Consider the following 12,900-nt stretch of genomic DNA (forward strand, 5'->3'; position numbering starts at 1 on the left):
TGTTAAATATATACATGCATGCATGTGTATTTATATATACATACTAAATATACACAGTACTCACACATATATTATGTACACAAAAACTTATTTTGGATGCGATAAATCGTTTCCCAGCACTTATTATATTATATTATATTATATTATATTATATTATATTATATTATATTATATTATATTATATTATATTATATTATATTATATTATATTATATTATATTATATTATATTATATTATATTATATTATATTATATTATATTATATTATATTATATAGTGCTGGGCAACAATTAATCGCATCCAAAATAAAAGTTTTGGTTTATACAATATATGTGTGTGTGTACTGTGTATATTTATTATGTATATATAAATACACACACACACAGTATATATTTAGAAAATATTTACATGTATATACATTTACATATTTATATTCCTATATTATATATAAATCTATTTAATATATGAACATACCCTATTTTTCTTAAATATATACATGCATGTGTGTGTGTTTTTATATATACATAATAAATATACACAGTACACACACACATATATTGTATAAACCAAAACTTTTATTTTGGATGCGATTAATTGTTGCCCAGCACTATATAATATAATATAATATAATACTTAAAACTTAAAATGCAACTCTACCAATAGGTATCTCATTTCACTCACTGGTACTAAAAATATAAATATACTATAAAATTGAATTTTATTTTATTTTATTTATTATATTTCTTTTAATATAATAATATAAACGAATGCAACATGAAATGTTTTTGAAGAGTAATATAATTTAACAAAATCAAAATTAATTTGTCAGTTCTCCTAAAAATTAAATATATATATATACAGTTTATATAAAATTTTTGTATTATTATTTTATGTTCCTTTTGTCAGTAAATCGCTGTCATGGATGATTATTGACTTACATGGAGTGAAGTCCATCTGTGCCGAAGGGCTGTAACAGGTATTGGTGAACAGTTTTATTTCGTAAAGTCCCGGCCAGCTTGATTTTTTTCCGTGAGCGATGCAGGTTGATGATATAGATGGTTATGGACCCTCGGACATAATCGTGACTGCAGGAAAGAGTAAAAAAAAACATTAAAATGTACAATACGGCAACGTTTGATTTCTGAAGGATCATGTGACGCTGTAGACTGGAGTAACGGCTGCTGAAAATTCAGCTTTGCCATCACAGGAATAAATTACATCCTAAAATAGACTCAAACGGAAAACAGTATTAATAATATGTCACCTTATTACTGTTTTTTTGAATGCAGCCTGTGTGAACATAACAGACTTATTTCAAAAACTACTTTGATGACTTTACAGCTAACAAGCCTTCAATACTGATAATTTAATACACTTCAAAAACAAATCAACACATTTAAAAGAATATGGGCAGACGTTGCAGCTAAAATGTATCAAACTCTCCTCATTTACCATTTGAAATTCCACATACGTTGTTCACTCACATACTGTAATACTGACAGAAACATTGAGTCTGTTCCCAGAATTCCTTTTACAACAGACAATGTGTTATATTTTATAAGGGTCCAAACCCTGAAGTGATCCAATTTCAGTACACAATAACCAAATTATAAAGTACTGTATATAAGCAAAGGAGGCCCCAGTACTACGTCATGTAAAAGAGATTGTTTTCACATAACAACTGTAAAAGCATTAGCTCCCCTCCCAAATTCACTGGGGTAACAAAAGCTTTATATGTGTTGGACGAACGTGCTTACGTTACAGCGACTCCAGCGTACTGCTCCGTGTTTTCAGGGTAATACCGCTGAAGAGCTAGCTTTAGGGAATATTAATTGAAGATAAGTATCTGGCAACACGATTAGGCAAACATGATAAAATTCAATAAGGATTCTAAGGTAAACGCAAGGAAAACATAGCTGCAGTTCACGAATGCCACATGTGGTAAAGGCCCGACTGCACCGGTCAGAGCAAGCCTGTTAGTAATCTCACCAATCGCGAGCAACCCGGGCCATGTGCATCTTTACACCTTGGCGCACACTGAATAGAGTTCAAGGGAAAAAAAGTCAGGAACGAGACAGACCCGAGACTGTGTAATGAAAACATCTCTCATGTCATGTGATACATATGCGGTGTCTCAGTTTTAATAGACTTTGGTAACTTGGGTAGATATTTTCCAGAAGGGCGCATTAGATCAGACGAACAGATCGAAAAATGATAAACATTGTCCAAGACTTTGAAACAATGTGCCTCTCCAGCATTTGCATGGGGAACGTAAACATGGAATCCTTTGTTTGATGTCAGCGAATGGTCCTGGGGAAGAAACCACTCAAAGCACCGAAAAGGAGGCCTGTTTTGTATAAGGGTGTTGTGATGGATTAGTGAAGATACTGAAAGCATATCCATGACTTGTCTGACCGGCCATTTTAACCACTAATAGAATGAAAAACTTGAAAGAGGCTGGAGTGAATGAGACCCGAATGTCTTGCAAAAAACCCGTCTTTGGAACATTGTTCGCTTTTCCACTGGCACAGAGGAAATTCTGGGAATTAGATCATATGATTGTTGACATTTAACAGTGCCATTTTAATAAAAAACATTTTAATTTAAATCAAATCGCCTGTCTATCATCAATAAAAACAGTCAAAGTCACCTTGCCACTGGACAGGCAAAGCAAAAGCAATGCGTTTAGTGAATAGGTTTTAGCTGCAGACCAGCTGTTTTGGGTTTCATGGCATTTACAGAGATTACTTGTTCGGTTTGTGGTTGTTTCGGTTTGATGGATAAGACACAACGTGATGAGATTTTGAACGTGGCCCAAAACTCTGTCATCTGTATATGTATCAGAAATTGTAACTGGATAACGTCAGAATATCTCATAGTTGCAGACCTAAAAGCCTGAAAACCTCTCAACTATAAATTAAGATGTTAAAAGAAGAACATACAAGTGCATGCTTTAAATACATATTTGATGTCAAAGCTTTAAATATCCTAATCATGGAATTACAAACCAACTCCTAAACTGCAGTGTTGGGGTAGCAATGCCTCATTTTGCAAAGTCACTCACTGGCAAGCAAAAAGAAGCAATAATCTTAAAATGTCTCTCCCTTAAGTATCTTTTGATAGTCTGATTCATTTTAGTGATTCGACAATTCATTTTAGGGATTCAGTGATTCATTTCAGTGAGTAAATGATTCATTCTAGTGATTTAATAATTAATTTTCATGATTCAGAAATTAATTCAAGCTTATTATGTTGTCTTTTATTTAACAAAATATGTAAATGCTGCTAGCTTTTGACTTAATTAATAATACAAATGATGACATTTCTAGTTTCGTTACTTGCGTTCAACAAATTTCTCTCTTCAGTTTAATGTTGTCATCTAAATTTACATCCTCACAGTTATTGCCAGATAAATACTGCTCTCGTTATAAATACAAAGATAATATCTGTGTTGACTACACTACCATTCAAAAGTTTGGGGTCAGCAAGATTTATTTTTTAAATGATTATTACTTTATTTCAGCAAGAGTGCATTAAATTAATGAAAAGTGACAATAAAGACATTTTTATGTTACAAACGATTTCTAATAATTCAAATAAATGCTGTTCTTTTGAACTTTCTATTAATTAAAGGATCCTAAAAGTAACACAGCTGTTTTCAACATTGATAGTAAAAATTATTTCATAAATGTATATCAATTACATTTTAAAATATAATAAATAAAAATAGTTTTTTAAACAATAAAATGTGTTAATTTAAATTGCAATATTTCAAAATACTGTTTTAATGTTGTTTTTCCCCCCAAATAAATTTCAAAAAACATTGAAAAAAAATTTCTGACCCCAAACTTTTGAATGGTAGTGCATTTAAAAAGATACATTACCATTAAAAAGCTTTCATGTTTTTGTTGACTGTACTTCACATTACGAGTAGCACATTTCAAAGCAGCTTTCCCAACGCTGTTTTTTTTTACATGTCTGTTTCAGTAAAATCGTCTGTCCTGCAGGAATCCTGAAGCCAGGGGCCTGTAGCAGCACAGACACAGAGCTGTAACTGAGCTGAGACACAGGGATCTGTAGACTGTAAACCTACACTGCTGCTGAAAAGCTGGCAGGTCCCGCTCACATCATTCTGGGGTAATAGATAATCATCAAAGGGAATGATGGCACTTTTTATCTGGCCTGGGTACAGACCTTCCTATTGTCCCGCAGCTCTACTCTCCTCACCTGCCTGAGCCTCTGGTGTCTTTCAGCGCCTCTCGCACTGTAGAAAGAGACTCCGCACACTTGACAATTGATACTTGTTAAATTTTATGGGCTCTCACTCTGAAAGAGTGCCTGTCTGGACTCTGTAATTTATGTGTTTGAGAATGAGCAGGTAAGCCCTAAAATCCTCCACTACGGCTACGTACTCAGATGACGGGAATCTGTGTGAAGATAATGCTACAGGTAAAAAAAACACACATACAATCTTGTTATGGTGATGTACTTGCTATATACACTGAAGTTCTGTTCCAAAATCTAACAAGCAGCCTACCTAGACAGAATTTTAAGGCATCATAAGCATGTTCCCAACACCAAATCAACAACATTTCACTGACTTCTAAGAAATTGGTTCTGGAGCCAATTTTCACATTGGGCAATCAAGTGGCAACCCAACACAGCACCAAAATAGTTGATTGTACAAAATTGAATTACAGTGGTTTCATGCTCTCTGCATCCATTATTCCACCACATAAAACACTGTGGTCGGAACAAACCATGTTTATCTCTATTTGAAGTGAAGCCGTATTAAATGCAGTCTGGGCCATATTGAAATAGTTTTGTTCAAAACGTTGGAAGGCAATAAGATCACGGCACAACAGTTTTAAACACTGATAATAATGTTTCTTGAGCAGCAGATAATGAAGGATTTCTGAAGGACCATGTGACACTGAAGACTGGAGTAATGATGCTGAAAATTCAGCTTTGCCAGCAAGGGAATAAATAACATTTTATTAAAAAGGGGGACCAAGGTGGCGCCGTAGAGTAATCACGCGTTTTTGCGAGCTGGCTAGTCTCAGTTATCTATAAAAGTTTCTGCATCATTTAATCAGAGGAGTGGCTCAGTGGCAAGCTTCGTTTTAGCAATTATTTTAAGCTTAATTTGAACAATTATTTTACTAAATCTTCTGTTTTTTTGGCTGAGAAGTACTAAGAAAAACACTCCAACGAACCCAGTTAATCCCTGATGGAGAGGCCACAAAAAAACGATTGTTGACGACCATGCTAACAATCCTGTCACTGACCCTAACCTTATACAAGCTATGAAGAGCATAGCGGAGGATATAGTGGCAGTGATTGGCGTTAAGATCTCAACGGTTCTCGAAGCAATATATAACCAATCATCTAAAAATCAAAGCATTGTACAGAATTGAAGTGACTGAAACTACTTGCAGTGCCAAGGAAACCAAGATTCAGGACATGGAAAAACGAATACGTGATTTCACGGAAAAGGTAGACGACTTGGGGCCAGATTTTCTAAACAGGGCAAATCCCAAAACAGCTCTGATCGGTGTGGAAATTTCCGCGGGGGATTTACTGACAACGCGTAAATTAAAGAACACAGATGCAACATCTCATTTACATATGGACTAACGCAATATACCAAGCGCAGCACAAATTAGCGTAGTCGCAAATAAGCAGAGCCAATGCTCATCAGGTGCGGATGATCTACTTATGGCACAGGTGCAAAATAGCTTAAGATGTGCTTTTTTGGTGCGTTAATGGCGCAAATACCAGTAATTTGATGAGCGCAAACGTTAGTAAATCACATTGCATGATTAATTTTAATACTCTCCTCCCATAAATTTTGCGTCTGAAAGGGAAACTCCTACAAATGTATTTTCAATAAGGTCAGGTGCAAAAATATGTGTCCATGCCTTTTCAGCACTAATTCTTCACTGCGCGTCTTTAGAAAATCCTGATAATACCATTTTAATGCCAAAAGACGTTTTCACTGGTGCAAGCTGTTAGTAAATTTGGCCCTTGGAGAATTGTGGAAAAAGATGCAATGTACGTATTATTGGCTTACCTGAGGATACTGGAGATTCTAATTTGCTCAAGTTCTTCAAAAAATGGATTCCGGATTACCTCAACTTGGACACAAAGGCAAATCGAAATTGGAAAGAGCCCATTGCTCCTTCGCTCCAAAGCCGGTTCAAGGCCGCCGTCCCCAACCTATCATTGTTTGATTTCATAATTTCCAAGACAAGTAGAGCACGATGGCACCCACCAGTAAGCACCTATCTCTCAACAGTAAAGGCTGGAATACACTGCACTACTTTTAAAATGTAAAGGCTGGAATACACTACACGATTTTTGCCCCAAGAAGTTCACTTCTCCAGAGGAGGTAGCAGTTTTTCTCGACTCCCAACAAGTGCCTGGTTAGAGATGATGTAATTCTACTGCAGACCTTGCCTAGACTTTGTGAAATACATTTCCATTGTATTAAGAACAGACTGACTGTGCAGCCTTGCAGATGCCTGATTTATGGTGTGATGACTTTTGGTGAAGAAGAAGAATGGCATTGTGAAACAAGTTTGTATCTCACTTCACAGCAAGGTTTGTTTGCAAAGCCTTGTGAGATGGTTGAAAGGGTGGTTCCCATGTTTCTTATTTTTTGTTATTTGTGTTTTACTATAGATCTGGAAAGTGTTTTTGTTTGTTTTTGTTCAGATCAGCATTTTTTCTTTTAGGTCACTATCTGCACTTTTCAAAGATGTTAAGATACAGCTGTTTCTCGAGTGAGTCCTATGACAATTGTATTTTAACTTGGAATGTCAAAGGAATTTATAATCCGATAAAAAGGAAGAAGGTTTTGTCTTAAATCAGAAAAGAGAAGACTGGTATAGCTTTATTACAACAAACACATTTAGATAAACAGGAGGACTAAAATTAAAACAATTATAATCAAGTCTACTTCTCAGCATTTTCATTCTTCTCTAAGGAAGAATTGCTGGAGGCAATTTTAAAGGGGTTATATAATGCGATTTCAATTTTTCCTTTCTCTTTGAAGTGTTACAAGCTCTTGGTGCATAAAGAAGATCTGTAAAGTTGCAAAGACTAAAGTCTCAAATCCAAAGAGATATTCTTTATAAAAGTTAAGAGTCAACCACGCCTACTACTTCAACTTCGAGCTGTGGATCGCGGATCGGCTTTCACCGTGGACGAAGCGGAGTCCAGCCGGGGTCATCACATGTGTTTGCCGCAAGCCCGCCGGATGCTCCATCGTCAAATCCGCCGGCCGCCTCTGCTCACTCAAGCCGGCCTCCGCATACTCTAGGCCTCCGGCCTCCACTCACTCAAGGCCGCGGTGTGTGAAGTTTTTTATATTTAAAGAATTTGCCACTGACGATTCAAACGACGAGTTTTTTGGGCAGTGTAGAGTAGCACTTTCTCCGATCACAAATGCAGACATGGTTTTATGTTACGCTCCAGCCATACAGGGCATCACAATATGGTAAGGGGCTTAACATTTCTGTCACACGCTTGAGGTATTCGGCCAATCACAACGCACTGGATAGCTGGCCAATCAGAGCACAAATGTAGAGTATGTGGAAAATAATGTGTTTTTTTAACCTTAAACCGCATAAACACATTTCATTACACCAAATACACAAAATAATGTTCTTTTTAGCAGCATCATATGACCCCTTTAAAGAAGCAGAATGGAAAAGTACCAGGCCCTATGTGATAGGCTGTGAATTTTATAAAGAATGGCACACTTTATTAATCACTCATTTAACATTGGACAGCTTCCTGAATCTTTGAGAGAAGCTAATATTTCTCTTATATTAAGAAAGGTAAACCTCCCGAAGTCTGCTCTTCAAATTTAATATGGACATGAAATTGCTAGCTAAAATCCTGGCTTCTTGTTTGGAGAAGGTAATAACTGACGTACTCAAGGATGACCAAGTAGTTTTTACAAGAGGCTGCTCGTCTTGCAACAACATAATGTCTCCTTTATTTTATACAAACTTTTAAACAGCGTGAGATTGAGGGGTTAGTGCTTTCTCTCGATGCGTAGAAAGCATTTGAACGCAGTGAGTGGTCATATTTAGTTTTTCGGTTTTGGAGGAATTTAATTAACCTCTGCTCTCACTCCAAATGTGAACAATCCGGACTTCCCTCCAGACAGATATGATGCAAAGTTAAAATTTTGGGTGAACCAAGGTATTAGTCAGCTTATGGACTTGTTTGATGAAGCAGGTTTGATGTCTTTTGAGGAGCTGATACATCGCTTTCCATTTTTTTTACAAATTACAGACTATATTTTCAAAGATACCTCATTATGCTATAACAGAAGTCTGTTTCCAATAGAAAAACTACTTTTTCAGACACCTGAAAAAAGGTCAGCAAATCTGTTATACAATGTTCTCAATACTAGATTTCATAAAACTGTACTTCTGAATACTAAACTTGCTTGGGAAAGAGAACTTAATGTCTCTATAAGTGAAGATGAATGGGGAAGTATTTGGAAATATGCAAAATCCATTTCAGTATGTAATCTTGCCAAGGAGTTGGTACTAGATCCTTTATTTTTGATCCTTGGGCTGCCAGACCAGTTTTATAATGTCTGGAAACCCTATATCAATAATTAAGGGACTGAATTGTTAACTATTCTGCAGAAAGGTTTTCCCATTCATGTGCCTCAAGTGAATACATAATTGTTTTTAACTTGTAATGTACTCTTATGTTCTTTACACGCTTTTACGGCCTATAATTTTTTATGACCTGGGAATTTCTGCTTCATGTTAAAGTTAAAAAATGTTCAATAAATATAATGTGTATAAAATATAATCAGTGACAGTCCTAAAAATGCATTTTATGATTTTTTTAAGATACCAAGGCAGTTTACTAGGTTTTGGAACAGAATTCATATACTTGAATGAATACATCTTACATCAGACAGTCTAATGAGAACCTACTTGTGAAAGCTGGTGCAGTGCGCATAGATGCGGAGTTTGTCCCGGATCACCCGTCCAGGGCGTGGTTTCCTCTGGAGACCTGCAACGTGCACCGCAAGCACCCTGGGGCCCACCAGACGTTTAAAGAGCAGAGATAACCAATAATCCTACAATGCCAACACACAAAACACATGTTACAAAATAAAAAGCATCACTGAGCCATTTTTACTGGAGCTCTGCCATGTCAACACGCATGTTAGGTCAAGCGATTCTGCCATAGAATCATGTTAGCGTGGTGCACCTCTGCATAAGAAACATGATTCATGCAAGATGATTCTGGTTTAAATACACTGGACAGATGTGGCATTTCTCCGCCAGCACAAATCCAATGAATTCCAGCATCCTTCCATCTTTCAAGGGAGTTTCAATTTTAGAATTGGTAAAGAGAAAGCTGCAGAAAGCTGAATTTGAAAAGTGAAAGAAAAAATGTAGGCATAACATGAGTTTGTCATATCTGCCTTCACTTTAGTAAAAACGTTTCTTTCTTTTTTTTTAAAGAAATGCACATGTGCTTCAGTCTTTTATTGAGAAAGACATTTTCTTGGATGCTCAAATGGAGAGATATAAGCATAGTCTTTCTTTGGAAGCTTTTCCTGTTAAAACTGAGAAACAACAAAGCAAAAAAATCTTCTCGACCATAATAAATGAAATGGCTCATAGAATTGAAAGATACACACTGTAATTTTTGCTTTCTGCCATCAGGGGGAAGAAAGCAAATTTCCAGTCATTCTCTTACAGGAAAAACTAAACTGATAAAGATGCATGTGCAAAATGTACCTTTGAAAAATGTCCTAAAACATCCTAGAACACCTGCTTTAAATCTGGCATGAATTTTCAACTTGTGTGCTCGTGTATGTTCACGATTGTGCATGCAAAATATTATCCTGCAACATTTTCTGCTCCAAAAATCAATCTATACTATATCAGCACATTTAAGCTACTATGATCCAGTAAAACCATAATCGCACGAATAAGAGTTTCAACTGGACATTAACTAGCCTAGTGTAACCAGAGAACTGTTTCCTACATGATTACATACATTTTTTTTGCATGGATGGCTACCTGAATTTCACATGCATGACTGCAATAGGTCTCTCCTAATACCTCTCATCAGTTCCTAAATTCAACACCTAATTGAACTGGTTCAAAGCAGCATGTGTGCATCAGGAAGTTCCCATGCAATCCTGCATATGGCAGCATTTAAAGGCTTCTTTTCCAGGGAAACTTTAACTTAATTTGCTCCGGCAGTGTACATTGTGCAGCATCTGCTATAGGCAGTGGGAAAAAGAGATTCGGGAATGGGTGAGTCTCTTTCAACTGCAATTTTACAAAAAACAGTTTTTTAAAAAGATAAAAATACAAATCTCAGATGTTGCAATTTGATATGATGCAGTGAAGCTTCTGAATTAATCACATTTTCTGTTTGAAAGCAATCTGATTTCAAAAAAATATATTTATATATTTTAAACGCTAATGTCAACAAATTAGTGCTGCAGACAGAAATAACAGCTTGAGCACAATCTAGAACCAGAGACCAGAGTCTAGATTCCAGGGTTTCAAATTGGTGTATACTGATTTGCATAGGGGTCCATGGAAAGGTTTATGCATTGTTTAGTCTATCAAAATGTTATGCAGATGCAGGTGCACTAGGCCACTACAGCAAACACAAAAATGATAACAATCTCAGGAGTGCTCACCTCAACAACTTTCAGGTCCCTTTATTGTACTTTCTTAGAGGTGAAAACACTGTGTTGGCAGATAATACAAGTATTTCGCTTAGAAAGCATTTCTCAGCCCTCCCAGTAAAACTAGGATTATGCAGAGGCTATAATGACTGAATAACATAGAAACCACTTTAATAATGAATAAATTAAAGTCAAACCACTAAAGACCTGAGAGATTAAAGGATATGACCAACTTACTCGTCTGTAATACCAACAGGATATAAGCAAATGCCATGTCCTGTAATGCCAGACAGACACATATTAACTTAACGTGAGAGTGTGCAACAAAAACGAAGCAATTTTAACCACATAATAAACAACTGGGAGCAATAAGAACCTACATTTTAATAATATTTAAAGGTGAAGCGTGTAAATTTCACACCACACTAACCACTGACACTAAACGGAATTACAAAAAAGACTGGTCGGGTAGATTTTCTAAAGAAAATGTGAGTGGTTTTTGCCAGTGTAAAACATTCTGCCAGGATGCTGGAGTTTGCCATGGCCCCAGATCAACAACCCACCAACATGCCTCTATGATATTGTGCTGTTGAAATATTGCTGGGCATGTTGCAGTTGGGCGCGGTTTGCTATTAGCCTGATTCAAAGCCCAAGTTTCTCTGCTATTCTGATCTGAGATATGTGTAAAGGCAACTTTTAAGAGATTTGTGAAAGCAATAGCACATCTTTATTAATCTGAATCATGAAAATAATTAATATAGATATTTATTATTAATAATAATATTATTGTGCATTATGTGTATTATTGAAGAGAGGTGCACTATTAGCTTCACCTAGCCAATGAAAAGCTATAATAAATTAATAAAATTAATATAGAGATTATTGAAGAGAAGTGTGCTATTGCTTTCACCCAGCAGAAAAAAAAAAATTTTTGATGTTTTTAATATTAATAAAAAATTATATTGTGCAGATTTGTAAACAGAGGTGAACTGTCTTTCACCCAGTAGATGAAAAACTATATATATATATATATATATATATATAAAATTGTGCAGAGTATTGAACAAAACAAAATAAAATAAAAGATTAGTATTGATATTAATATTATTGTGCAGATTATTAAAAGTATACTATTTCACAAAATACATTAAAAACATAAAATACAATAAAAATCAATATTAATAATATTATTGTGCAGATTATTCTGCACTATTAACTTCACCTATAAAAAACTATAAATAAATAATTGTGCAGAGCATTGAAGACAGGTGTGCTATTTCTTCCATGTCACGTTAAAAATAAAAAAATTAAATAATACTGATATTAATTGATATTATTGTGCAGATTATTAAAGAAGTCTACTATTACATAAATTACAAAAACAAAATAAAAAACATAAAATACATAAAAAATTGTATTGTAATATATTAATAAAAAAGAATATTGTTATTAATATTATTGTGCAGATTACTAAAAAGAGGTGCACCACTGCTTTCACCAGCAGATTAAATACTTACATACATATATACATAAAAAAAAGATATATAAATTAATAAATGAATGAATGAATGAATGAATGTGCACATTATTAAAGAGATGTGTGTTACTGCTTTCATGAGCAGATTGATTGATTAAAGGTGGGGTATGTATTTTTTCAAAAACGCTTTAGAAAACTGAGTCGGGCCGAGTACCAAAACATATTATTGTGCAGATTATTCTGCACTATTAACTTCACCTATAAAAAACTATAAATAAATAATTGTGCAGAGCATTGAAGACAGGTGTGCTATTTCTTCCATGTCACGTTAAAAATAAAAAAATTAAATAATACTGATATTAATTGATATTATTGTGCAGATTATTAAAGAAGTCTACTATTACATAAATTACAAAAACAAAATAAAAAACATAAAATACATTAAAAATTGTATTGTAATATATTAATAAAAAAGAATATTGTTATTAATATTATTGTGCAGATTACTAAAAAGAGGTGCACCACTGCTTTCACCAGCAGATTAAATACTTACATACATATATACATAAAAAAAAGATATATAAATTAATAAATGAATGAATGAATGAATGAATGTGCACATTATTAAAGAGATGTGTGTTACTGCTTTCATGAGCAGATTGATTGATTAAAGGTGGGGTATGTATTTTTTCAAAAACGCTTTAGAAAACTGAGTCGGGCCGAGTACCAAC

The 12,900-nt window shown here is 34.8% G+C and overlaps 1 protein-coding gene across 1 annotated transcript in view; it reads right to left on the reverse strand.

Moving 5' to 3' along the window:
- Positions 1-12,900, reverse strand: part of hpse2 (heparanase 2) — an 87,198-nt gene that overhangs the window by 9,096 nt on the left and 65,202 nt on the right. Inside the window, exons 10-11 of the mRNA XM_016456497.1 lie at positions 8,969-9,114; positions 938-1,084 (exon numbers count right to left, since the gene is read on the reverse strand). Coding sequence (XP_016311983.1) covers positions 938-1,084; positions 8,969-9,114 — 293 coding nt within the window. The remainder of the gene's footprint in view (positions 1-937; positions 1,085-8,968; positions 9,115-12,900) is intronic.

The sequence above is a fragment of the Sinocyclocheilus anshuiensis genome, unplaced genomic scaffold (assembly GCF_001515605.1).
Source record: "Sinocyclocheilus anshuiensis isolate Anshui unplaced genomic scaffold, SAMN03320099.WGS_v1.1 scaffold407, whole genome shotgun sequence".
NCBI classification, from domain to species: Eukaryota; Metazoa; Chordata; class Actinopteri; order Cypriniformes; family Cyprinidae; genus Sinocyclocheilus; species Sinocyclocheilus anshuiensis.